Source organism: Chiloscyllium plagiosum, unplaced genomic scaffold (genome assembly GCF_037043375.1).
Source record: "Chiloscyllium plagiosum isolate Xiang-an unplaced genomic scaffold, Cpla_swu_hap1 HiC_scaffold_19, whole genome shotgun sequence".
NCBI classification, from domain to species: Eukaryota; Metazoa; Chordata; class Chondrichthyes; order Orectolobiformes; family Hemiscylliidae; genus Chiloscyllium; species Chiloscyllium plagiosum.
This window is the reverse complement of record NW_028270157.1, coordinates 55880553-55907885: the sequence shown is the minus strand read 5'-3', so window position 1 is coordinate 55907885 and position 27333 is coordinate 55880553. Positions and strand designations below refer to the sequence as shown.

At 41.9% G+C, this 27333-nt stretch overlaps 1 protein-coding gene across 13 annotated transcripts in view; it reads left to right on the top strand.

Moving 5' to 3' along the window:
* The window catches only part of cadps2 (Ca++-dependent secretion activator 2), a 718900-nt gene that overhangs the window by 455001 nt on the left and 236566 nt on the right, over nucleotides 1–27333 (top strand). For all 13 annotated transcript variants that reach the window (XM_087997417.1, XM_087997409.1, XM_087997412.1 and 10 more), the window contains exon 12: nucleotides 15595–15731. In XM_087997417.1, the coding sequence (XP_087853543.1) occupies nucleotides 15595–15731 (137 nt within the window). The remainder of the gene's footprint in view (nucleotides 1–15594; nucleotides 15732–27333) is intronic.

Genomic DNA, 27333 nt, shown 5'->3' with positions numbered 1-27333 from the left:
TCAAGGATTCTCCGCATGTAAGTAAAGTATGACTTGATGACGGTATACTAGCTGCCTCGGAGATGACGAAAGAAAAGCATGTTCCTGAAGAAATAATGAGAGTCTACAGGTATTATGTAACCATTTGTGAGAACGGCAAGGTTGGTGGGTGTAGGGAATGCTGGATGACTAGAGAAATTGAGGTGCTGGTAAAGAAAAAGGAGGGGGCATATGTCAGGTGTAGATGGCCTGGATCAAGTGAATCCCTCGAGGAGTATAAGGGTAGTAGGAATATGCTCAAAAGGGAAATCAGGAGGGCAAAAAAGGGGACATAAGAAAGCTTTGGCAAATAGGGTTATAGAGAATCCAAAGATATTCTACAAATACATTAAGGACAAAAGAATCAGCAGGGAGTGAATAGGGCCCCTTAAAGATCAATAAAGTTGTCTCTGTGTGGAACCAGGAGATGGCTAAGATACTAAGTGAATATTTTGCATCAGTGTATACTGTGGAGAAGGATATGGAAGCTAGAGAACTTGAAGAAATAGTGATTTCTTGAAAAATGTCCATATTACAGAGGAGGAGGTGCTGGATGTTTTAAACCACATAAAGGTGGATAAATCCATAGGACCTGCTCACATGTATCCTAGAACTTTGTGAGAAGTTAGGGAAGTGATTGGTGGGCCTCTTGTTGCAATATTCATATCATCAATAGCCATGGGTGAGGTGGAAGAAGACTGAAGGTTAATGAACATGGTGCCATTATTTAAGAAAGTTGGTAAGGAAAAGCCAGGGAACTATGGACCAGTGAGCCTGACATCGGTGGTGGATAAGTTGTTGGGGGGGGGATTAGGAGGCTTAGGATTTACATGTATTTGGAAAGGCAAGGACTGGTTAGGGATAGTCAACATGACTTTTTGCATGCGAAATAGTGTGTCACAAACTTAATTGAGTTTTTTGAAGAAATACCAGAGGATTAATGAAGACACAACAGCAGGTGTGAGACTTCAGTGAGGTATTCATAAAGGTTCTGCATGGTAGACTGCATTCTTATCTCCCTGCTATAGAAAAGATATTGTGAAACTTGAAAAGGGCTCAGAAAACATTTACAAGAATGTTGCCATGGTTGGAGAGTTTGAGCTACAGGAGAAGGCTATACAGGTTGGGGCTGTTTTCCCTAGAGTATTGGAGGCTGAGGGGTGACATAATAGAAGTTTATAAAATCATGAGGGGCATGGATAGGGTAAATAGACTAGGTCTTTTCCCAGAGCAGAGGAGTTAAAAACTCGATGGCATAGGTTTAAGGTGAGAGGGTAAAGATTTAAAAGGGACCTGAGGGGCAACTTTTTCACACACAGGGTAGTGTGTGTATGAAATGAGCTGCTAGAGGAAGTGGTGAAGGCAGGTACAATTGCAACATTTAAAAGACATCTGGATGGGTAAATGAATGGAAAGGGTTTAGAGGAAGATGGGCCAATGCTGGCAAATGGGACTAGATTCATAGAATCCCCACACTCTGGAAACAGGCCATTTGGCCCAACAAATCTACACTAACCCTCCAAAGTCTATCTCGCCCAAGCCCACTCGTCTAGCCTATTACTCTACATTACCCCTGACTAATTAACCTGCACATCCCTGGACACTATGGGCAATTTAGCATAGCCAATTCACCTAACCTGCACATCTTTGGACTGTGGGAGGAAACTGGAGCACCCGGAGGAAACCCACATAGGCATGGGGGGAATGTACAAACTCCACACCAATAGTTACCCAAAGCTGGAATCAAACCCTCGCACTGTGAGGCAGCGGTGCTAACCACCGAGCCACTGTGCCACCACTTTATTTAGGCTAAATTAAAATATATGGTTGGCATGGAGTTGGAGCAAAGGGTCTCTTTCCAGGTTGTACAACTTTATGATTCCACATTTACCCGCAACAGTCGTCTTTAGTGGAGTAAGCATTTCTGGCATGATACCATTATGAGAAACTTGACTCGTTCAATCCTCCATTGAAGACTGGACCCAGTATTTGGAAACAACGTGTAATGTTTTCCAGGTAAATGACAGTGGGTTACATGAGAAGCAATGAGTAATTCTCCTGACAACTTGTGAACCTGCAGCTTTTTCAGTCATGAGGAGTCTAACTTTTCCTGAGGCACCAGACACTAAAACCCTTCCAGAGTTGTCAGATTTAGTTAAGGAATAATACGACCCCAAGCCGCTTCTAATTCTGAGACGTTATCGGTTTTTCTCAGCAATTCGTGAACCAGGGGAATCCATATCAGGATTTTTGCCGAGGCTAAGAGGACTGGCAGAGTCATGCGACTTTGACTTAATCCTTATCGAGATGCTGAGAGGTTGTTTGGTATCTGGGATTAATGATGTAATCATGCAAAAGCGCCGACTAGGTGAAGCCCAACTGGTCTTCAAACAGGCACTACAATTGTCTTTGTCATTGGAAAATGTGACAAGTGGAGCCTATGAGTTGCAGGGTATTCCGATGGAAGTGAGCATCCTTACCAGTCAGACTGAGCCTGGAGAGTATTTCCTGAGTGAAGGCAATTGCATAGTCTTACTCAGGACATATCCTGAACAGAGGGACTCTAGGTCAGCCCACAGCAAAACCTCAAAACAAAGTCAAACCTCAACCCAATGATCAAAATTATCTTGAGGATCCAGTCCAGCAAGCCATTGTAGTTGTTGCCGGTATGCAGACTTGAAAGTCTCACTGGACTGAAATTGAGTAAGAGAACTCATAGGCCGGTATCCAGGAGAGTGTACACCCTGGAAGGTCCACATACATCTCGTTTGGCACAGTTAAATTGCTTAGCAACATCCAAATCAGAACCAATCAAAATAAATGTTTCACTAAATGGTCACTCAGTTCTCATGGAGGTTGACACTGATTCGGTGATCGCAGAAATTCACTTTGGACTCCAACCCTTAAGTTTGTGCATGACCTTGGCTAGACTGCAAACCTATACTGTTAAACCTTTCCGATTAAGGGTACAATGTCGGTTCCAGTTTCTTATGAGAAGCAGCAGGTTCAGTTACCACCTGATTGGATTAAAAGATTTGGGCCCAAGCTTGATGGGACAAAATTGGTTGAGAAAGATTTACCTAGATTGGTTCAATATTTCTCAATTAGAAAACAGCCGCCTGAGTGAAATCCAAATTAAATACCCGAAGGTTTTTCAGGAAGGTCTAGGGACTACCAACCTGCGTGTTTACCAGGAAGCAATTCCACAATTGTGCAAAGTGCACCCAGTGCTATTTGTCTTATGGGCAAAACTAGAGGCAGAAATCAAAAGGCTGAAAAACTAAGGAATCATCAATCAGTCCAGTTTGCAGAACGGGCAGCACGGGTTGTACCAAGTGTGAAGCCCAACGCATCGGTTCGCTTTTGTAGGGATTTTAAACAAACAGTAAACTGATTTTTGCAGCTGGATAAATACTCAAGCCCTTCACATGGAGGATTTATATGCAAAACTGGCAGAGTGGCTATCATGAAGCTGGAAATGAGCCATGTATGGTGTCACAGTGGCTCAGTGGTTAGCAATGCTGCCTCACAGCGCTAGGGACCGGGTTCGATTCCAGCCTCGGGCGAGTGTCTGTATGGAGTTTGCACATCTTACTTGTGTCTGCATCAGTTTTCTCCCACAATCCAAAGATGTGCAGGTTAGGTGAATTGGCTATGCTGAATTGCCCATCGTGTTCATGGATATGTCGGGTAGGTGCATGAGTCAGGAGTAAATGTAGAGTAATAGGGTAGGGGAATGGGTCTGGGAGGATTACTATTGGAGGGTCAGTGTGTACTTGCTGGGCCAATTGGCCTGTTTTCACACTGTAGAGCTTCTATTCTACTTGCAATTGCAGTAGATTAGGATTCCTAAAAGTATGCTACAGTTAATACCCATAAGGGTTTGTAAACTCTTTAGAGGGTCGGTGTGAACCCGATGGACCAAAGGGCCTGCTTCCATACTGTAGGGATTCTAGATGACATGATAACAACAGAGAAGACCAATAAGGAGCAATGAGAGGATTTGGACATAGTACATTTCTCCAAGGTGGGCGTACACCTTACTAGAAACAAATGTGATTTCAGGTGCTCCAAGTGACGTTCTTGGACGACAGAGTTGGCAAGACCAGGTTACACCCATTGGAAGATGAAGGGAGATTGATCAGAAGTACACCAGAGCTTAGATATTTCGTTGGCCTGGTGAATTATTACGGGAAGTTTGCACAAGTTCAACAAGGCTCCCCATGGGAGACTGGTTAACAAGATAGATCTACGGAATACAGGGAGAACTAGCCATTTGGATACAGAACAGGCTCAAAGGTAGAAGACAGAGGGTGGTGGTGGTGGGTTGTTTTTCACTGAAGGCCTGTGACCAATGGAGTGCCACAAGGATCGGTGCTGGGTCCACTACTTTTTGTCATTTACATAAATGATTTAGATGTGAGCATAAGAGGTACAATTAGTAAGTTTGCAGATGACACCAAAATTGGAGGTGTTGTGGACAGCAAAGAAGGTTACCTCAGATGACTACAGGATCTTGACCAGATGGGCCAATGCGCTGAGAAGTGGCAGATGGAGCTGAATTCGGATAAATGCGAGGTGCTGCATTTTGGGAAAGCAAATCTTAGCAGGACTTATACACTTAATGGTAAGGGCCTAGGGAGTGTTGCTGAACAAAGAGACCTTGGAGTGCAGGTTCATAGCTCCTTGAAAGTGGAGTTGCAGATAGATAGGATAGTGAAGAAGGTGTTTGGTATGTTTTCTTTTATTGATCAGAGTATCGAGTACAGGAGTTGGGAGGTCATGTTGCGGCTGTACAGGACATTGGTTAGGCCACTGTTGGAATATTGCATGCAATTCTGGTCTCCTTCTTATGGGAAAGATATTGTGAAACTTGAAAGGGTTCAGAAATGATTGACAAGGATGTTGCCAGGGTTGGAGGATTTGAGCTATGGGGAGAGGCTGAACAGGCTGGGGCTGTTTTCCCTGGAGCGTCGGAGGTTGAGGGGTGACATTATCGAGGTTTACAAAATTATGAGGGATATAGATAGGATAAATAGACAAAGTCCTTCCCCTGGCCTCAGGGAGTCTAGAACGAGAGGGCATAGGTTTAGGGTGAGAGGGGAAAGATATAAAAGCGATCTAAGGGGCAACTTGTTCACACAGAGGGTGGTACATGTATGGAATGAGCTGCCAGAGAAAGTGGTGGAGGCTGGTACAATTGCAACATTTAAGAGGCATCTGGATGGGTATGTGAATAGGAAGGGTTTGGAGGGATATGGGCCAGGTGCTGGCAGGTGGGACTAGATTGGGTTGGGATATCTGGTCGGCATGGATGGGTTGGACCAACGGATCTGTTTCCATATTGTACATCTCTATGACTGTGACGCTAAACCCTGGCGTCCATCCTGGTACCTCTGCACCAACTCCTAAAAAGTGTGAGCTTTGGAAGTGGTTGCACAACCACACCACAGCCTTCAGGGAAGTGAAGAAATAGCAATCATTCTCTGAGGTGTTGCCACAGTATGATACCCAGTGAGATCTAGCATGTTTGATTATTGACATGTGACACTTCCCTGTATGGCTTGGGGGTAGTATTAGGTCATAGGTGAATCAATGGAGATGAACGCCCAGTAGTAAGTGCATTCAGGATCTTTACTAATGCAGAGTGTAAATTCGCGTGGATAGTGAAGGATAGTTTGGTGATCATATTTTGGGTCTGTGCATTTACAGATGCAAATTTGTAATAATAATGGACCACAATCCCCTGCCAGGTCTACTTGAAGAGGACAAGGCATTGTCACCCATCAGTTCAGGTAGAATTCAGTGGAGGGCAGTAGTAGTAAGTGTCAAGAGTGTGGTGCTGGAAAAGCACAGCAGGTCAGGCAGCATCTGAGGAGCAGTAGTGTCAATGTTATGGGCAAAAGCCCTTCATCAGAAACTCATCCTGATCAGCCCTTCATCCCCTCTCGACTCTAATCTCCAGAATCTGCAATCCTCACTTTTGCCTGGAGTACTAAGTGTGTGTAATTACAGGTTAGAATGCTGTCTGCAAGGTACAGTAGCAAATGCGGATGCATTGAGCTACCTCCTGCTGGCAGATGTACCATCAGTGCTACAGCCACTGGAAGTATCTGTAATGGTTTTAAATTTTCTGGACACTTCCAGTTACGCTGACAATATCAATAGATTGACAATAAAAAAGCTGCGTGCATCTTTTGCAATACACAGACACCTGGGTGTGTTGGTCACAGATAACAGGCCATCGTTTACTAGCTGGGAATTTGAATATGTCCTGAAGTTGAATAGTATTCGACATATAAGGTCAGCTCCATACCATCCACCAGCCAATGGCCTGGCAGAAAGGGCAGTCCAAACTTTGAAGGCAGGCTTAAAGAAAAAGTTGACAACTTCACTAGATACCAAACTGTCCCGGTTCCTATTTGATTACAGGACCCACCTCTCATGCAACTACAAGAATAGCTCCAGCAGAGTTGCTAATGGGGAGAAGGTTAAATCTTATCTTCCCAGATCTGGGTATGGGGGAGTGGTGGGCGGGGGGAGGTGGGAAGAGGTGAAATGGCATTAGGAATGCCAATGCTGGACAAATGACTCCACTAATTGGGAGAGACAGTCTACTTCAGGGGACAAAGTTTTGGTGGAGGAACCGATGAGATGGCCCTGCATGAGTAAGGGGCATGGTCAGTGCAAGATCAGGACTGGTGACGTATAGCGTTCAGGTAGGTGCGACAGTTCTGAACAAGCACGTGGACCATATGAAGGCTGCAAACTCAAAAACAGCTTGGGAGAAAACATGCCCGGCTCCTCGACAGCCTTTCTGACTGTTCCAGAATCCAAGGGTTCTCGTCTCGATCAAGTGCTGATGATAACTCAGAATCTGAGATGGACATGGCAAACTTTGCCACCTCGACGTCTTTTCTACCTGAACAAGTGAACAAATTTCTTCTGAGACACTCATGGCGCAAGAGGTGAGTTACTGTGCGTTACAAGCTGTCCGTATCAAAGACAGAGTTAGAGGAACCTGATCCAGTGGTGAAACACACCGGGAGGGGCTACAGAAAACAATGGCCTGCATCCGCGGACTGTGGGGGAGGAACATGGTGATTGTAATGCGGTCAGCCGGGTTGACCTCCTAGGATATGATTGCGGCTGTTAATCTGGTCCTGTCAGGGAGTCCTGACTGACATATAATAACAGGACTGCCAGACATCTTGTTCACTCTGAGAGATGGCTCTGTGGGAGCTGAATCTGCATCAAGGACTCTCCATGCATAACTGTCCATGTGTAAATACAAGGTGAATTGGTAATGGCATACCAGCTCTGGATTTAGTTCAGGGTCATGCACACTTCAGCTGACTCCAGCTGGGAAGTATTATCCTTTCCATTTATCACCACCTGCAAGCCAAGATACAGATATACAAACAGAATCGTAAGTACAAGCACGTAACAGACAGTGAGACCAATTGCCATCAGAGATGACTTCACAGGGAGATAGTGAGGAAAGAGATCAGTCTGAGATTGGTACAGTTAAGAAAAGAAGCAAGTCCAACAGTCAGGGCAGGCAGGGACAAAGCAGAGAACAAGGTAGAACTGATAAATTAAACTGCATTTGTTTCAATGCAAGAGACCTAACAGGGAAGGCAGATGATCTCAGGGCATGGTTAGGAACGTGGGACTGGGGTATCATGGCAATTACAGAAATGTGGCTCAGGGATGGGCAGAACTGGCAGCTTAATGTTCAGGATACAAATATTACAGTAAGGACAGAAAGGAGGGCAAGAGAGGAGGGAGAGTGGCATCTTTGATAAGGGATAACATTACAGCTGTACTGAGGGAGGATATTCCCAGAAATACATCAAGGGAAGTTATTTGGGTCGAACTGAGAAATACGAAAGGGATGATCACCTTATTGGAATTGTATTATAGACCCCCTAATAGTCAGAGGGAAATTGAGAAACAAATTTGTAAGGAGATCTCAGTTATCTGTAAGAATAATAGGGTGGTTATGGTAGGGGATTTTAACTTTCCAAACATAGACTGGGACTGCCATAGTGTTAAGGGTTTAGGTGGAGTGGAATTTGTTAAATGTGTACAAGAAAAGTTTCTGGTTCAGGATGTGGATGTACCTACTGGAGAAGGTGCAAAACCTGATCTACTCTTGGGAAATAAGGCAGGTCAGGTGACTGAGGTGTCAGTGGGGGAGCACTTTGGGGCCAGCGACCATAATTCTATTAGTTTTAAAATAGTGTTGGAAAAGGAAATACCAGATCTAAAAGTTAAAGTTCTAAATTGGAAAAGGCCAATTTTGACGGTATTAGGCAAGAATATTCAAAAACTGAATGGGCCCAGATCTTCACAGGTAAAGGGATGGCTGGAAAATAGGAAACCTTCAGAAATGAGATAACAAGAGTCCAGAGACAGTATATTCCTGTTAGGGTAAAAGAAAAGGTTGGTAGGTATAGGGAATGCTGGATGACTAAGAAAGTGAGGGTTTGGTTAAGAAAAAGAAGAAAGCATATGTGAGGTATAGACAGGATAGATCGAGTGTGTCCTTAGAGGAGTATAAAGCCAGAGGGAAATCAGGAGGTCAAAAAGGGGACATGAGATAGCTTTGGCAAATAGGCTTGAGGAGATTCCAAAGAGATAGGGGAGATACTAAACGAGTATTTTGCAGCAATGTTTACTGTGGAAAAGGACATGGAAGATATAGAATGCAGGGAAATAGATGGTGACATCTTGTAAAATGTCCATATTACAGAGGAGGAAGTTCTGGATGTCTTGAAAAGCATAAAAGTGGATAAATACCCAGGACCTGATCAGATGTACACTTGACGTCTGTGAGAAACTAAGGAAGTGATTGCTGGGACCCTTGCTCAGATATTTGTATCATCGATAGTCACAGGTGAGGTGTCAGGAGACTGGAGATTGGCTAATATGGTGCCACTATTTAAGAAAGGTGGTAAGGACAAGCCAGGGAACTGTAGACTGCTGAGCCTAATGTCGGTGGTGGGCAAGTTGTTGGAGGGAATCCTGAGGGACAGGATGTACATGTATTTGGAAAGGCAAGGACTGATTCGGGATAGTCAACATGGTTTTGTGCATGGGAAAGAATGTCTCACAAGCTTGATTTAGTTTTTTGAAGAAGTAACAAAGAGGATGATGAGGGCAGAGCGGTAGATGTGATCTATATGGACTTCAGTAGGGCGTTCGACAAGGTTCCCCATGGGAGACTGATTAGCAAGGTTCGATCTCATGGAATACAGGGAGAACTAGCCATTTGGATACAGAACTGGCTCAAAAGTAGAAGACAGAGGGTGGTGGTGGAGACTTGTTATTCAGACTGAAGGCCTGTGATCAGTGGAGTGCCATAATGATCGGTGCTGATTCCACTACTTATCGTCATTTATGTAAATGATTTCAATGTCAACATAAGAGGTATAGTTAGTAAGTCTGCAGGTGACACCAAAATTGGAGGTGTAGTGGACAGCGAAGAAGGTTACCTCTGATTACAACTGGGTCTTGATCAGATGGGCCAATGGGCCAAGGAGTGACAGATGGAGTTTAATTTTGATAAATGTGAGGTGCTGCATTTTGGTAATTCAAATCTTAGCTGTACTTATACACTTAATGGTAAGGTCCTAGGGAGTGTTGCTGAACAAAGAGACGTTGGAATGCAGATTCATAGCTCCTTGTGAGCAGAGTTGCAGGTAGGTAGGGTAGTGAAGAAAGCATTTGGTATGCTTTCCTTTATTGGTCAGAGTACTGAGTACAGGAGTTGAGAGGTCATGATGTGGCTGTACAGGACATTGGTTAGGCCACCTTTGGAATATTGTGTGCAATTCTCGTCTCCTTCCTATTGGAATTATGCTGTGAAACTTGAAAGGGTTCAGAAAACATTTACAAGGATGTTACCAGGGTTGGAGGATTTGAGCTATAGGGAGAGGTTGAATAGGCTCGCGCTGTTTTCCCTGGAACATTGAAGGCTGAGCGGTGACCTTAACGAGGTTTGTAAAATCATGAGGGGCATGGATAGGGTAAATAGACAAGTTCTTTTCCTCGGTTGAGAGGAGTCCAGAACTAGAGGTCATAGGTTTAAGGCCAGAGGGGAAAGATATAAAAGAGACCTAAGGGGCAACCTTTTCGAGCAAAGGGTGGTACGTGTATGGAATGAGCTGCCAGATGAAGTGGTGGATGCTGGTACAGTTGCAACATTTAAAAGGCATCTGATTGGGTATATGAATAGGAAGGGTTTCGAGGGATATGAGCCGGCTGCTGGCAAATGGAGCTAGATTAGGCTGGGCTATTTGGTTGGCATGGACGGGTTGGACCGAAGGATCTGGTTCCGTGCTGTACAGCTCTGTGACTCTGTAGTGATCAGAGCACAGTGTCATACAAAGTGCATCCTTAGCATCAAGGTTCATTGCTGAAAGAGTGAAGTTAACTTGACCCCCATTTTACCCTTCGGGTATGTTTGAATTGAATGTGTGATTGAAATTTCTAGTGGGTCCTTCACTCAGGGTCACTTCTGGTACTTAATTGGAATTTGTGGTTTCGGAGAAAATAACAGTGCATCAAGCCAATCCAGAAAACACGCTATTATCTCACATGATCCTTGTTATTTCCCTCCCCAAACATGTCTTCCCTGCCCCTCCCTGTTAAATTTACTACTGTACACCATCTCCTTCATCTCCATTTAAAGTTATTAAATCAAAATTCCTCATCTGTTCACACTGGAATCCAGCTTTGCGATATTTATGATCACAACCAAGAAAATCTTAGATTTAATTTTGTGTTGTACCATTTACAACCTTGACAGCAAATAAACTGTGCTTCTCTCACTTCCTTCCTTAGCCCCCATCTCAGCAATCCAATTCTATTCTTAACTGCTAACTAAACAACACCAAAAACCTGAAGGAGCTCTGAGCACGGAATTTCCTCTGATTAGTGTTTGATGTAAAGAATTCCCTGCTCCAGCAGCATGGAGGAAAATGAAATAATTGTATGGGTGAGAAAAATGGGCAGGCTCTGGTATCCTGTTCAAGCATCAAAATATTTTCTGTGCCCAAATAATACTTCGGAGACAAGTCTTCTCTCTCTCTGTTTTACCGATGTATTTCATGAAGTCACCATTAATGGTTGATCATATGGGGAGACTGGGCGCCTCCTAGCAGAGCGTTTTAGAGAACATCTCCCGGACACCCGCACCAATCAGCCACACCGCCCTGTGGCCCAACATTTCAACTCCCCCTCCCGCTCTGCCGAGGACATGGAGGTCCTGGGTCTCCTTCACCGCCGCTCCCTCACCACCAGACGCCTGGAGGAAGAACGCCTCATCTTCCGCCTCGGAAAACTTCAACCCCAGGGCATCAATGTGGACTTCAACAGTTTCCTCATTTCCCCTTCCCCCACCTCACCCCAGTTCCAAACTTCCAGCTCAGCACTGTCCCCATGACTTGTCCTACCTGCCTATCTTCTTTTCCACCTATCCACTCAACCCTCCTCCCTGACCTATCACCTTCATCCCTTCCCCCACTCACCTATTGTACTCCATGCTACTTTCTCCCCACCCCCACCCTCCTCTAGCTTATCTCTCCACGCTTCAGGCTCTCATCCTTTATTCCTGATGAAGGGCTTTTGCCTGAAACATCGATTTTGCTGCTCCTCGAATGCTGCCTGAACTGCTGTGCTCTTCCAGCACCACTAATCCAAAATCTGGTTTCCAGCATCTGCAGTCATTGTTTTTACCCATATGTCTCTGTGCCTGTTCATATCAACCATGAGTTTTTTGTTTGTTTTTGGCAGTCAGTTTTACAGTCTGTTGTGCTTCCTGCTACACTAACTCTTCTCATTCACCCAAGCCTGGTACAGGCATCATGCATGCCAGTACCCAGTGTCTGTGTTCTTCCATGGCCACCAAGTCGTGGAGTGGGATTTGAACCCTGAGCAGTCTGGTCCCACAGTCAGCCCTGCTACCATCCATGTAACACTTCTACCACTCTCTGGACAAAAGCATTGTACAAGGGAAAATTGACCTCTGATTACACCATGATTTAACAATAGAGTTTAGCTAGTGACTGTGGCAGCCTAAATGTTATCAGTGTTTCTCAGTCAATCAAACATTTTGCTCATAGATTTCAATGCACATTAGCAGTTGGCGGGACTCCTCCCTGCCAGCACAATGCTCAGGAAAATTCAAATGACAACATCACCCTCAATATAACTAGCCAGCAACCTAAAGGTGGCAAACAGCCAAGAAGAATCATTGTAAAGTTTTGACTTCTCATATCCCCTTGAGAGGCTGGCAGCTTAGAAATGGCTGTAGGTTCCAGTAAGATGCTGCCTGAGATGCATTCAGTTGTGGTTTTCAACAGGAAATTGGATTAATTCCTGTATCAGGAAAATTAGCAGGGTTATGAGGAAAGGGTAGGGATGTTGAACAGACTTGCTTTGAGAGTGAGGTAGTGTGGATAATCTGGACCAAATGGTCCATGTGCTAAAAACATTCTGAGTTCTACCCATTTCCTGCCGCTCATTAGCCTTCCTTGAAAGACCAATTTTGAATGAATACTTAAAATTCAGGAGCTCAGTCTGAAGAGAATTTTCTGCATGTTACAGATTGTGTCAAACTGCCTGCCTTCTTTCCAGTCTGTCCTTGTTTGCTTTTTGGATAAAATCACCAAAACTGCTAAGCCTGAAAATAGATGTAAAATATGTCTAACACCGCCTGTATTTTTATCATCATACCTGAAATCCCATTAAACGCAGCTGTTAATGCCGTCAGGAACTTTTATATGCCACATCCACCTTTGAAGGATCTGTCACATAGATTTGATTCGTTCTTTGATACTCCTAAGTAGGATAGATTATTTTGCCAGTCCTTTCAAACACGTGACACTGTGTATCCTTCAGATTGTATTACGTATGGGCTCCATCCTGCCTCATTTCTGAATGTTGGACTTGACGTGGATCAATATGATCTGGGGCTAAATTTCTAAAAATGACTGACTAGGTTAGCATCACGCCTAGAGATCAATAATGAATTTTATCATGAGATTTGTCGTTACTGGGTTTGTCTGTAAGCTTTTGTCTCCCTTTCTGAAGAATATTTTTGTGAAGCAGTTCAGTGCACTTGCATGAAGCAATTATCTCGGACCTCAAACCTGCCGCTGCTGCACAAACACATTAAAGACTATACGTTTTAAGGTAATGAACTTAATTTGACCTACTTTGGAATTAAAAGGAGCCAAGTCAGCATTGAGAGCAAGAAAAATCAATTTTAGGCTGATCAAAAACTTGCGTTATGGTATAGCAGAACCAATGAGAAGTGAGCTTCTTGGAAAATCTGCCTCTTTTAAGCAGCAGTGTATAATGCTTTCCCCTATGTGCATTGGTTGACAGCTAAGGCACACTTGAATTGCGGCAAAGAAATGATTCCAGTCGGAGAAATTACAATGATTTGCTTTTTTTTTAATAGTCACAGGACAAAGGATCGCTGAAAGTGTATCTTCAAAAGGCACAAAATCAACAGAAGTGTATGAAGGCACAGTCAATCTAAGTGGCAGTAGGTTTAGAAGACTGTAGGTTAATAGGAAATTCTGAATGTGAATCAAAGGATCAAAGACCATTTACAATAATTTAACTCCCAAACTTATATTTTAATATCTGGATAATAGATGTCCTGAATTATATTATTTCCAGATCATCAGTTGTGAATGGGATTTTGGCAGGGTTTGCAGCTTACAGAAGTGATGCAGTTGAGAAAGATTGAAACAAAATCATGTCATCTGGATTATTACAGTCTGCATTGAACAATAAAGTCCTAACAACAAAATCAAACCAATTCTAAAAGAAATCCATTTGATCACTGTCCGCAACTCATCTAAATCGACTCAAACAAACTAGGGATAGTAAAAGATTTTGGTGATGACTACCTACAAAAGATTTACATCCCATTTACTATTCAATTGCAAATAAGAATTCCAATTAACTTCTTAAGTGAATCAACCACAGAGCAATGACCGGTCCTCAAACCCTCTTGGATGCCATGTCAATGTACATGGGACCAATAAAACCTGCCATATTGCTGCAGTATCTTTTATCTTATTTAATGTGGTGAGAGTCTGTATTGTACTTCAATAGGCATTTTGTATCTAATAAGACCGAAGTCAATCAATAGCAGATTTCAGTAGTCCAAGAGAGGAAGTGATTCATATAGCCTCCACATGGCAAGGTTTATTTTCCCATAATCTGTTCCATCCAAGCCACCCATCTAGGTGATAATAGTTCAAATTTTGCTGTGAGCAGTGAAACAATAACTTTTGCCATCCAACATGGATACAATTGCTGATAAATTATTTGGCTCGTTAGCAGGAATTGCTTGCAGTTTGGGAATTATTCAGTGCATTCTCATCTCCAGGAGATTTAAGATGCCTGTGATCAGGTAAAACTGCAGGGCATCCTCTTCAATCAGTCAGATTCAGAAATTATCACTGAGACGCACAGAATTTCTAGTTGTCCTGAGATGTGAACATTATTGGCTGTGCTAGCACTTGTTATCCCTTGAATTGAGTGGCTTACTGGGATCGTGTCAGAGGTCAGTTCGGAGACAACCACATTGATGTCAGTCTGAACTCTCAGGTAAACCAGGCCAGTTAAAGATGTCGGATTTCATTGGAAATCAGATCAAATTATAACAGCAGTGCACGGTTGTTACATTGTTGCTGTTAAACTAGCTTTGAATTCCAGATTTGATTACATTCAAATGTACCATCTTGGAATTCAAATCCGAAGTCCCCAGAAGCTTAGCTTAGGACTCTGGTCTACTAGACCAGTGACATTACTACTAGACCACCATCACAATCGGGTGTATGAATTAATTTTACATCATTATACAGAAAAACGTAATGGTGGAGCAAACACGTGGGATTAAAGGAGAAACATGAAAAAGCAGACACTAAGCCGAGAGAACAAAACAAGTTAAGATTTTTTTTAAAAATCTGCAGCATTAATTTCATTAGAGAATGGAGATTCCACACTTGTAAAATTTATTATTTTTAGAAAGTGAGGTTGTACAATAATTATCACTTGCTACGATATTGAAAACTCATTTATTCCTGATTCTGCGAAGCCAGTTGTTTTTCTTTAATATATCTTTAGTGTATAACTATTGTTAATTACATTAAATTTACGCCGTTACAGGGATTTCTGCGCAGATTTCATCATTGCGGCCTTCAACACCCTGTGGAGGCGCACAGTATTGGTGACGGCAACGTCTGGATTGCAGTTGCTGTTAAATTTAATTTGTAGTAATGATGAGCATTAATATAAGGACAGTGGAATCAAAACCAATATGTTTTCGAATATTTGCAACAGTAGTTAAAAATTAGTTTCAATCACTGCCATGCATGTGACATATTATGTGCTTCTTATCTTTACATATTAATATAAACAAATACCCTTCCACTTAAAGGTCACTTTTCAGACAAAAATTCTGCTTTGGAATATATTTTGTTTTTATCTGAATCTGAACTTAAACACGCCACATGCAGAATTTCATTATTGTCATTTCTTCTGCAGATGCAGACCGAGCTCAGAAGCATGGAATGGACGAATTCATCTCTGCTGATCCCTGCAAGTTTGATCATTCCGCCCTGTTCGAAATGCTGCAGAGAAAAACGTTAGAGCACAGGCTGAATGATTCATATTCCTGTCTGGTGAGTAACCAGCTGAGAGAGGTGGTGGGGACAAAATGACTCTTCCCGCCATGCTAGCTGTTAAACACCTCCCGCCAGGAGTAGAATTAAGGATTTTCTACACTCGATTTCAAATTTGAAAATGATACACTGCTGTGTCACCGAAGGGAAAAGAGAATAGACCAAAGCAGTATGATATGAGTTAGTCAAGAGACAGCAGAGGGACTGAAGACCTTTAATAACCTCTCAGCGCACTTATTGGCTTTGCAAGTAGCTACACTGGTGTTTCAAGGCACAACACACAATCAAAAGTTGTCATCTGTTTACATCTACAGTCGTCCTTTTTAGTTTGTGAAGCTTCAAAGTGAAGCATGTCTGCTGTAGTTGTTCAGGATACAGCAATTACTCATTTTCCATTGAGGGATGTTCTGATTGTGGCAGCTGCAGTATTCCTGTTTGCATTTTCACATCACTCGTATCTTCCTCTGGAGACAGTATCTATTTTGTGAAGGTCAGGAATTATTTTCCAAATGTCCATCCTGTATTTCCCCCACAACACACCTCTGCCCATATCCCAGATCATGACAGTTTATTAAGAGCAAATATTTTGACTTGAATCTTAATCAAACAAAGCTGCACTTCAACTCACCCAAAAGGTCATTTGTCTTGTAAATTAGTTTGTTGAATGTGGATATCAGCACAGAGGAGTTCAGCTGCCCATAGGGAGTCTACATTTAAAATTGTTGTATTTAGTGAGGTAATAGGACCGGACGTCTTGTTGTGTTCAGTGAGATTTGTTTTAACTTTGTATGTTCTGTACTGTTCATAAACATTACCTAATCTGATTGGCCCCATAGAGCATGCACTCTGCCTGTCTCTAGCTTGCAGCCTCTACCCAAGCTGTCCTGGTGCCTGAGGTCTTCACCAGGACCTCACCAACCACCAGACTCCAGTCCACCTGCCGGAGTCTCCGCTTACCCCTCAGCATGATACCACCTCCATCCAGTAGCGCCTCCTCCCCCCAATGAGAGTCTGCCACGTCCTTTGGGACCTGCTTGGAAATGATGAAGCTGCCCCTCTTGGCCACTTCTAAATGCCCCAGCCCTCTGTTAACTGGCTTGCAGAGCACTGGTAACATCAGAGTTTGACAGCCCTGGCCCATGGTGTAACATTGACTTTGGACCGAAACTAATACCTCCCATCTGCTCCCATCCCACCCACCCTCCTTCCCCAGCCCTGAGATGCCAGCCAAAGCAGTGGGGCTGTCTGCACCAGACCCCAGCTGGCAGAACAAAGCCAGAGAACAGTCAAGACGTGCCTCGATCAGCAGACAGCCTTGAGGGGCCGCCCAAGTGAGCCATGGGCCGGGTGGACCCCAGAGAAGGCAGCAGCCCAGCAGAAAGGGACCCCACAAAATACAAAACCAGACAGTGGCCATGATGCAGCCTGGAGTAAGTGAGAATCCCACAGCCAGTCCACAACCCGATGAGTGATGACCTTGCAGCACAGACCCTGCCCCAGCATTCACCTGGCTCCATGACCAGAGGGTCCACTACATGAGGCACAAGAAATAAAATATTGCATTTTTTTAAATACAGGTGCCTTGAAACTTTTATTTTATTAGTTATTTTATTTACCAATGCAGGAATTTAGTTTTTCTAAAATAATTCAACTTAGAGGGTACAGGCATAACATTGAATTCTTTCCTAAGAAAACTTCTTCAGAACCTAACTCTAGCTTTAACATTGATTCCTTTGGGAAGCAGTACTTCACTTAGTCTTTTCATGTAGCTTGTGATTTTCAGGAATGCAACCCTGATTTTAAATCAAAACGAGCTGTATATTCTCGAACAATGGTGATCTGGAGATCTGTTAATTGAAGTGTTATGTTTCTGACAGAGTGCTGTATTTTATTTAGAGAGGTCATGAACAAGCTGCATGGTTTTTTCTAGGTTGATGTGTGAGAAACCTGAATGATGGAAAAGAGTCGACTAATCTCTACCTATTGGCCTCGGTGCTCTGACCCTTGCCTTGCTTATGTTCTCTCACTTAACATTTCTGAGCACAGAATCTAAAGATTTAATAGACGTTTAACTCATGACCAACCTCATTTAATCATTTCTTTTACACAAAGAGCAGTCCATTCCTTTTAGTCACTCATTTCCACAGTTATATGAAGGTAAAATTTGGATTTTGCTGCAAGATTTGGATTTTGCTGCACTGACTCAGTTTGGCACATCACTCCTTGTTCACTTTGGTCGGAACAAATTGAGAAACAACACCTATTGCAGAACTCTGTGGTACAGAAGGATCTGAGTGTCCTGGTACATGAATCACCAGTAGTTAGTATGCCAGTGCAGTGATGAGTGATTAGGAAGGCAAGCAAAATGTTTATTGTAGAGGGAATGGAATATAAAAGTAAAGGGTTTTTTTTACCTACACTTGTACAGGCATTGGTTTCATCACACAGAGTCATAGAGTCATATAACACAAAACAGACCCTTCGCTCCATGCTGAACATAATCCCAAACTAAACTAGACTCACCTGCCTGCTACCGGCCCATATCCCTCCAAACCTTTCCTGTTCATGTAATTATCCAAATGTCTTTTAAACGTTGTAATTGTAGCCACATCCACCACTTCCTCAGGAAGTTCATTCCACACATGAGCCACCCTCTGTGTAAAAAATGTGCCCCCATGCCTTTTTTTAAATGCCTCCTCTCACTTTAAAAATGTGCCCCCATTATTGAAATCCCCCATCCTAGGAAAAAGACAACTACCGTTAACTATATCTATATTTCTCATTACTTTATGAACTTTTATCAGCTCAACCTCCTATGCACATGTGAAAAATGTCCCAGCCTATCCAGCCTTGCTTTATAACTCAGACTTTCCATACCCAACAACCTCCTGGTAAATCCCTTCTGAACCCTCTCCAGCATTCAGTTTTGATCTCCTTGTTTAAGAACAGACATAATTGCAATGGAAGCGATTGATGGAGGTTCCCAGATTAATTCCTGGAATGGGGAATCTATCCTTTGAGAAAAGGTTGAATGTGTATTTGTGGAATTCAGAAGAATGAAAGTCAATCTTCTTGAAACATAAAAGATTCTTCAGGAATCAACACGGCGAATGCTGAAAGGATCCCTTTGTGGGTCAGACTGGAACTAGAGGAACAAAAACAGAAATTGCTGGAAAAACTTAGCAGGTCTGGCACCATCTGTGGAGAGAAACCAGAGTTAATGTTTCAGGTCCAGTGACTATTCCTAGAACTAGAGGACACAGTTTGAAAATTGGGAGTCACCCATCTAAGTTGGAGATGAGAATGTATGCCTCTCAGAGGCTTGTGGCTTTGTGGATTTTCTTTCCCAGAGGTAGTGGAAGTGGTTATTGGTCTTGGAAATATTAGCTCTGTTTCTTTCACCACAGGTGCTGAGTTTCCCTAGCATATTTTGTTTTGATTCTGGATCTCCAGATCTGCAGTAACGTCTATAGCAGTGACAGTCGAGGTTGGCAGGAAAGTGGAGTTGAGGCTATAATCCAGCTGTGATTTTGTTGAATAGGTGGGCAGTCTTGAGAGGCCAAATGACCTGTTCCACTCGTAACTCTTAGTCCATTGCACTTCTCAATCCTCATTGGCAGTTGGGCCATCCATTCCATTGCTCGTTCACCTTGACTGTTTTACAAAGTCCACATGCCACCTGCTAAATAAAACCAATTATTTAATTAACCTCCTGTATGTTACTAGACTCCACAAGAAAATTCTGAAGTCTGACTGCCCCATCCCTGCACTTCAGAGAGCAGACCTGTAGATCTGAATATATCATCTTTTAGAGAGAACTGGAACAGAAACTGTGTCCAACAATAAACTATTTTAATTGTAACAATCAGTATTCATATCGCTAGAAATTTAACAACTGCATTATATTCGAAGAAGCACAGTCATGGTTAAACCAATATGTGACTTCTGTCAAACGCCAATTTGGTGATTATATGTCCTGAATTGAGCTCGGAACAACAAACAAACATTTAGCAAATGACACCCATACTCATTATCCACCACTGCAGGTTTAAAACAGCTTAGCATTTTTGAACTGTACAGATTGACAGCATCTCAATTTACCATGAGTTTGTGGTCAGTGAACCACATGCATTAAGTGGCAGTTTTGTTGGACATCACTGGTCAATAAGAACTCAGTTTGATTTGTCTAATGTAGGTAATTTGATAAGTGTGTGCAGTCCAGGTTTTCTGTAAGAACACGTTTATGATAGCTGTTTTGTCAAAAATGTCAAATAGAATTAGAATAGTAATAGAATCTAGCTGTTCTCATGAAGCAAACAAAAAGTTAGTGTGCAAGTAGAGTAAGTATGTAAGGAGACTAATAGATTACTTTATTATGAGATGAATTGAACATAAAGTAATGATGTTGTGTTTCACTTATTTAGAGCATTAGTGAGACTACATTTTGAATACTGCAGTTTTCTTATTTAAGGAAGAATGTGAAATAATTTGAGGTTGTTCAGTGAGGGTTTATGAGATTTATACTGGGAATGATCAGGTTGCCTTATGAGGAAAGATTGGAAGGGCTGAGCTTGTTTACACTGGACTTAAGAAGAATGAAGAGTGACTGGATTGAGGAATATAAGATTCTGAATGGTCTTGACAAGGTACACATAGAAAGGATGTCTCCTCTTGTGGGTGAGTCCAGAACTGGGGAGCACAGTTTAAAATTAAGTGCTTCCTTTTCAGGACAGAGATTATGAGAATTTATTTTCTGTCACAGAGTTATGCAATTTTGGAACTCTTAGCCTTAGACAGACAATGGGGCAGGTGAATACTTTGAAGGTGGCGGTAAATAGACTCTTGTTAATTTACTGTAGCACTCCTTAGATTTGTTGTTTTTATTTTAATGAGAAGGAAGTTTATGCTGCCAGACCTGCTGACCTTTTCCAGCAACTTCTGTTTTTGTTTCTGCATTTTTGTGAGTTGTGTGGCTCAATTGGCTGATCAGATCAAGTGAACATGATTTTGCAAAAGGCAAATTCTGTTTATCAAGTATTAAATGTTTTTTGAGGATGGAGCTGGTAGGGTAAATAGAGGGAACCAGTATATGTGTTTGTTTGGATTTACAGAAAATACAGGAATAAAGATGCTTTCCTAGAATTGTTTATTGGGGTTTTGTGAGACCATACCTGGAGTAGTGTTTGTAGTTTTGGTCTCTAGATTTAAAAAAAAAGATATATTTGTGTTACCGGTAATAGAGCAAACATTCACTAGACTTGTTCCTGGATGAAAGGGTAATCTCACAAAGGGAAGTTGATCAGGTTAGATCTATATTCCCTGAGGTTCAGATGAATGAAAAGCAATCTCAGTGAAACATACAAAATTCTAAAGAGGCTTGACAGCAAAACACAAAGAAATTGTTGCACCTGGCTGGGAAATCTCAAACATGGAGGCACAGTCTTAGAGTAAAGTGCTGAGATACAAAATCCCTCCCATGGAGCGTTGTGGAAGAACCATCATTATCTTCCTCTGTGTTCAATATATTCAAAACTTCAGCTTCTCACGGAGTCAAAGGAGCAGGTAAATTTGTGGTGTTAAAGCCAAAGATCAAAGAAGATTGTACTGAAAGCGTGGAGCCAGCTCAAAAGCCATACTCCTGCAACCACTCCCATTTCTTATGTCCCTGCCATTTGAGATGCTACTACTCAGCCAGTTTGATTCACTGCTGAGAAATGATTGGACATAGTAAAGATGTAGGATCTGACAACATCACATCGGTAGTGCTGGAAGCCTGTGATACCAGGATGAGCTACTTCCTCACTTTGCTAGTCCAGTGTAGCTATGACTTTATTGACATCTGGCTGTCTGTGTGAAAAATTTCATAAGGATGTGTCGCTCAAAAAATTATGAATATCATGTGACAAGTTACTCCCCAATTCAACTCTTTTCTGTTGTTAGTACAGGGATCATCAATAATGCCAGTGAGCCACACAACGCACAAAAATGCAGAAACAAAAACAGAAGTTGCTGGGAAAGGTCAGCAGGTCTGGCAGCATCTATGAAGAGAAATCAGAGTTAGTGTTTTGGGTCCGGTGACCCTTCCTCAGAGCTCTAAAATAATTATGTAGAGACCTATGTGTAGAACTGTCAAGGTAACATCTTTACTACCAAACTTCCCTGCATGTCACATACTATTCTGACTATGCAATGACTATCATCATCACCTGTGGACCAAAATTCTGGATTTCCTGGCTGAACACTGTTGTATAAGGTAATGGTTCTAAAGGCATCAATGTTCATGTAACATTGAGTTCCACCCAATCTGATGATGTCAAATAATCTTTGGGTAGTGACAGTGAATTCTGTACTAGCCTTTGTAAGCAACTAATGTAATCCTGAGAATCATGCCTGATGTGAATTGCATTTGTTGCTATCATACAGTAAACTACCTTGTGAAATAAGAAAAGTGCCTTTTCTATTTGGACTCATCAGTGGTCTATCCTTTACTACTGAGAATAGGACAGGTCCTAGACAGGGGCCAAAGAGGGTAAGTGGCAACAACCACCCCTAGCCCAATATTACATGGTGGCAGCGGTGGAAAATACTACAATGTACTCACAGGAATAGCAATTAAAACATAGTTTGTAACTGTCGAGAAAGATCAATTACAACTTCACAGGGTATTGGTAATCGAACAATGAGCAGAAACCCTGTCTGCAGAAGCCATATGTTTTGAAAATAATTTTAGGAATTTTTTTTGTTTGTGTAAATATTTGGCCCTTTTTTGACATGATTCTAAAGGAGAAATTCATGAGGCAGTCAAATATGTTGGTGGTCATATATGCTTCAACCATTGTTTTTCTATCTATTTTAGCAGCTGGAGACATGTCCCAGCAATAACGGACCACCAGGAAATCATTTCCATGGTAACCACTGGAGTTGTGTATCTGTACAGTATATTAGTTTCTGAAATAGCTGGGTGCAAAGAATACACATGCTGATATTTCATTAAAACACAACCACACACTTTAACAAATTAATTAACAGTGTTAACCTGAATCAGAAAATAGTCTTGCATACAGTGAAGAGAAGATCTCTGTACGTTCCTCAGAAAGTTAGTGTTGAGGTGAGGTGCAATCATTGTTCCTGGCAAAATTTAGTTTTGTGTGTAGTTTTTTTTAGTATGTAGTCCTTTTAAATATGTTTTGGTTGGCTCTGTGTGTGTGACACTTGTCCTAGTACAAGGCATGAGTGATGCCTCTCAGACTGCTGAACGCTATATATTTAGCATAATTTAATAGGAACATTAGGTAGAAACATAGCTTGCTCTCAGGTTTTTGAATAGTTTTATTCATTTTTATCAGGAATATTCATTTGTTAGAAAATCAAGACAATATGTTTGTGTATTAATTCTCCCATATTTTAATAGTGAATAAATATTTCTCAAAATTAACATTGTGTTTCAGTTTCTATCTGTAAATAAATTGTGTACTTCATACATGGAAGTGGCAGGGTGTTTTCTTCTTAGATGTTAATCAACCAGAACAGTATTAACAAAGGAATTTATATTGATATAATTCAGGTGATGGATTTGTAGACAAATGCTTTGTCACTTCAGCCATAGCTCAGGGGGGAATAAATGGAAATATTTTCCTAGGGGGAAATACTCATTTATTAGAGATTGACGAAAATTGGCTACGTATTTTTCTAGATTTAAGACTAAAGCCTTAACTCTGAGAAGTGCAGAACTTTGTACATTGCTTGGTTGGCCACTGGAAAAGCCTTGGCCAGATGCTAGTGTGTTAGAAAGCAATTGTGGCTGATCTCTTGAACAGTAGAGTTACAGAAGAAATCTTGTCTTTTCCACCCACCCTCCTTTTCTCTAAACCTGTTGGGAATTGCATTTTTATCAATATTAAAGTTGTAATGTAACAACCCTCATGTATGTGACAAAAACAATAAAATTTAAGAGCCACTCAGTCGCTGAAACCAATTGCAACTCCATTCACAACACACTGAAATACAAAGAGCTGGGCAAGTGAGCCCTAAATACTTTGTGTAGCTTATTGCAATAGCCAGTGGGCCAAAATTTATTTTGTGGAGTTAAAGGATGGGGATGTTAAAGGAGACAGTACCCTTCCAAAAATGGAACAAAGTGTGTATCAATATGTGCCATTGAAATACTGAAATCTCACCCACTCTGGTAGTTACCCACCATACATGCACATTCCACAAAGGATGCCATTACTGATGTTGGGCAAGAGCAATAGGTGGATCATGTTGAAGTGCACTGACCCAAACAATCACTCTGTTTCTCTACACTGTGCCTTACTGGCTGAGAATTCCCAACATCTTCTGTTTTTGTTTCCAGTTTCCTGGAGTTGCAGTGTTTGCTTCTTGACCATGGTATGTGGGTAGACAGGTGCACTTGTTGCTGGAGAATTATCTCTGTTCTGTTCTTGATTACAATACTGAGAAAGTTGGATCCTAACAGAAGTTACTATTAAATCCAAAATACCTACACCTACTTTCAGCAGAAGTAGTGTCTTGATAGAAATGTGAGAGGTGCACTAGCTACATCTGTGCAGCTGAGCAACAGAGTGGAGCATGGATGTAGGTTTGTTTGCTGAGCTGGAAGGTTCATTTTCAGAAGTTTCGTCACCATACTAGGTAACATCTTCAGTGAGGCTCCGGATGAAGCACTGCTGGTATAACCCGCTTTTTGTTAATTGTGTTTGGGTTTCCTTGGGTTGGTGATGTCATTTCCTGTGGTGATATCATTTCTTTGCTGATGTCATGTCCTGTTCTTTTTCTCAGGGAGTGGTAAATAGGATCCAAGACAATGTGTTTGTTGATAAAGTTTTGGTTGGTATACCATGCTTCTAGGAATTCTTGTACGTGTCTCTGTTTGGCTTGACCTAAGATGAATATGTTGTCTCAGTAGAAGTGGTGTCCCTCCTCATCTGTATGCAAGGATACTAGTGAATATGAGTCATGTCTTTTTATGGCTAGTTGATGTTTGTGTATCCTGGTGGCAGGTTTTCTGCCTGTTTGTCCAATGTAGTGTTTGTTACAGTTTAGATTAGATTAGATTAGATTCCCTACAGTGCGGAAACAGGCCCTTTGGCCCAACAAGTCCACACCGACCCTCTGAAGAGTACCCACTCAGACCCATTTCCCCCAACTAATGCACCTAACACTATGGCCAATTCACCTGTCTTTTGGTCTGAGATGCCTTTGATATAGAGGAGAGTGGCTAGGGTTTCTGGATGTGTTTTATCTGCATCCAGAAACCCGAGCACTCTCCCCTACATCAAAGACATCTCGGAAATGACTGCCAGGCTACTCAGACCGCTTGGCATCATGGTAGCCCAAAAACCCACCAACACACTAAAACAGCAGCTAATGAACTTGAAACACCCTATACAGACCCTCCAACCACAAGGGATGAACTCAGATTTCTCCATTTCCTCTCCCCCCACCTTGTCTCAGTCCCAACCCTTGAACTCAGCACCACCTTCCTAACCTGCAATCTTCTTCCTGACCTCTCTGCCCCTACCCCCACTCCGGCCTATCACCCTCACCTTAACCTCCTTCCACCTATTGCATTTCCAATGCCCCTCCCCCAAGTCCCTCCTCCCTACCTTTTATCTTAGCCTGCTGGACACACTTTCCTCATTCCTGAAGAAGGGCTCATGCCCGAAATGTCGATTCTCCTGCTCCTTGGATGCTGCCTGACCTGCGCTTTTCCAGCGACACATTATTAGCTCTGATCTCCAGTATCTGCAGTCCTCACTTTCTCCTAGAACACCCTATACAGACAACAAGCAAAACTATTGTATTTTACAAAATACCTTGCAAGAACTGTAATAAACACTACATTGGACAAACAGGCAGAAATCTTGCCACCAGGATACATGAATATCAACTAGCCACAAAATACATGACCCACTCTCACTAATATCCTTACATACAGATGAGGAAGGACACCACTTTGACTGGGACAACACATCCATCCTAGGACAAGCCAAACAGAGACATGCATGAGAATTCTTCGAAGCATGGCATTCCAACCGGAACACTATCAACAACCACATTGCCTTGGATCCCATTTACCAACTTCTGAGAAAAAGAACAGGTAATGACATCACCACAGGAAATGACATCACCAACCCAAGGAACCCCAAACACATAAATTGAAAGCAGGCTATACCACTAGTGCTTCATCTGGAGGCTCACGGAAGATGTTACCTAGTAAGGTGACGAAACGTCTGAAAATGAACCTTACAGCTCAGCGAGCAAACCTACATCCAGAATCTCAACCTGAACTACAAATCTTCTCAAAACTCACTAATAGTGGAGCATATCCCCATTTCAGAGGTTTTGGATAGATAGAACCATCCTTCACTGTTTCAGCTTGTTTCATTAAGATCTGCTTCTTTGCAAATCATAACCATGGAAAGGTATGTCCAAAGGCAGGGAATTAATTTATTTGGAGGCCAATGTATATCATTGAAGCCACAGATTAAGTAAAATCAACAAAGAGTGCTGCACTTCACAAAGCAATTGGCATGAAAGTGGTTTTCATATGTTTTGCTGGAGAATAACTATGTATCATTCTCATCACACTTACATCAGACACCAAGTCATGTGGCAATGCATTTTGATACGACTGAAGTCAAAGCATTCCAATCTGTATTAGTTTATCTAATATTAACAGATGGAAGGTAGGCAGCTTTTATCGAGTTGTACATTTGGTGATTGCAATGCTTTTTTTATTAGTCAGTGTGACAGAAGCCTGATGAACTGTGAGAGTCAGCAGACCCAGTGGCAAATCATAATTTAAGCCAAAGTGATTTTTGTTCATTACCAATCAGTAAAGGAGGAGGCAGTAGCACCATTCAATAGAATAAAAATAAATAAAATGATTGCAGTTTTTGAAGTAGAAAAGTTAATTGTCTGGGCTGGATGTGAGAAGTAAAGATGGAAATTGAGAACATTCAGGCTACAATCTCCCAATCCTCTTCGGATTTCAGGTAAGCATCAGTAGACTGAACTACTCAGTGTTACACCACTGTTGTTTAAAAGGGGGATAAAGGCAAAATGGCTAACTGTAGACTAATCAGCTTCACATTAGTGCCATGACAATATTTAAAGGAAATAATCTTGGACAAAATTAATTGGTATTTAGAAAGATTGGGTTAATAAATGGAAGTTAGCTCAGATTTGTTAAATGCATTTATCAAACTTAGAGTCATAGAATTATGGAGTATGGAAACACATCCTTTGGTCCAACTCATCCATGCTGACCAGATATCCTAAACTGATGTAGTCGCGTTGAATTTTTTTGTAGTAACAAAGGTTGAGAGCAATGTTGTTGATGTTGTGTCCACGGACTTTCAAAAGGGGTTTAACAACATACCACACAATTCACTCTGGGATAAAATTAAAGATTATGGGATTGAAGAGGCAGTTGCATTTGTGTACAAGATTGGTTAAAGGACAGAAAGTACATAATAGTGGTTAGACTGGAGTTAGGTACGTAGTGTTTAGTAGGACTATTCACCTATATTAGGATGTGTACTTGGATATAAAGCACATAAATTTAAGATTTGCTGAC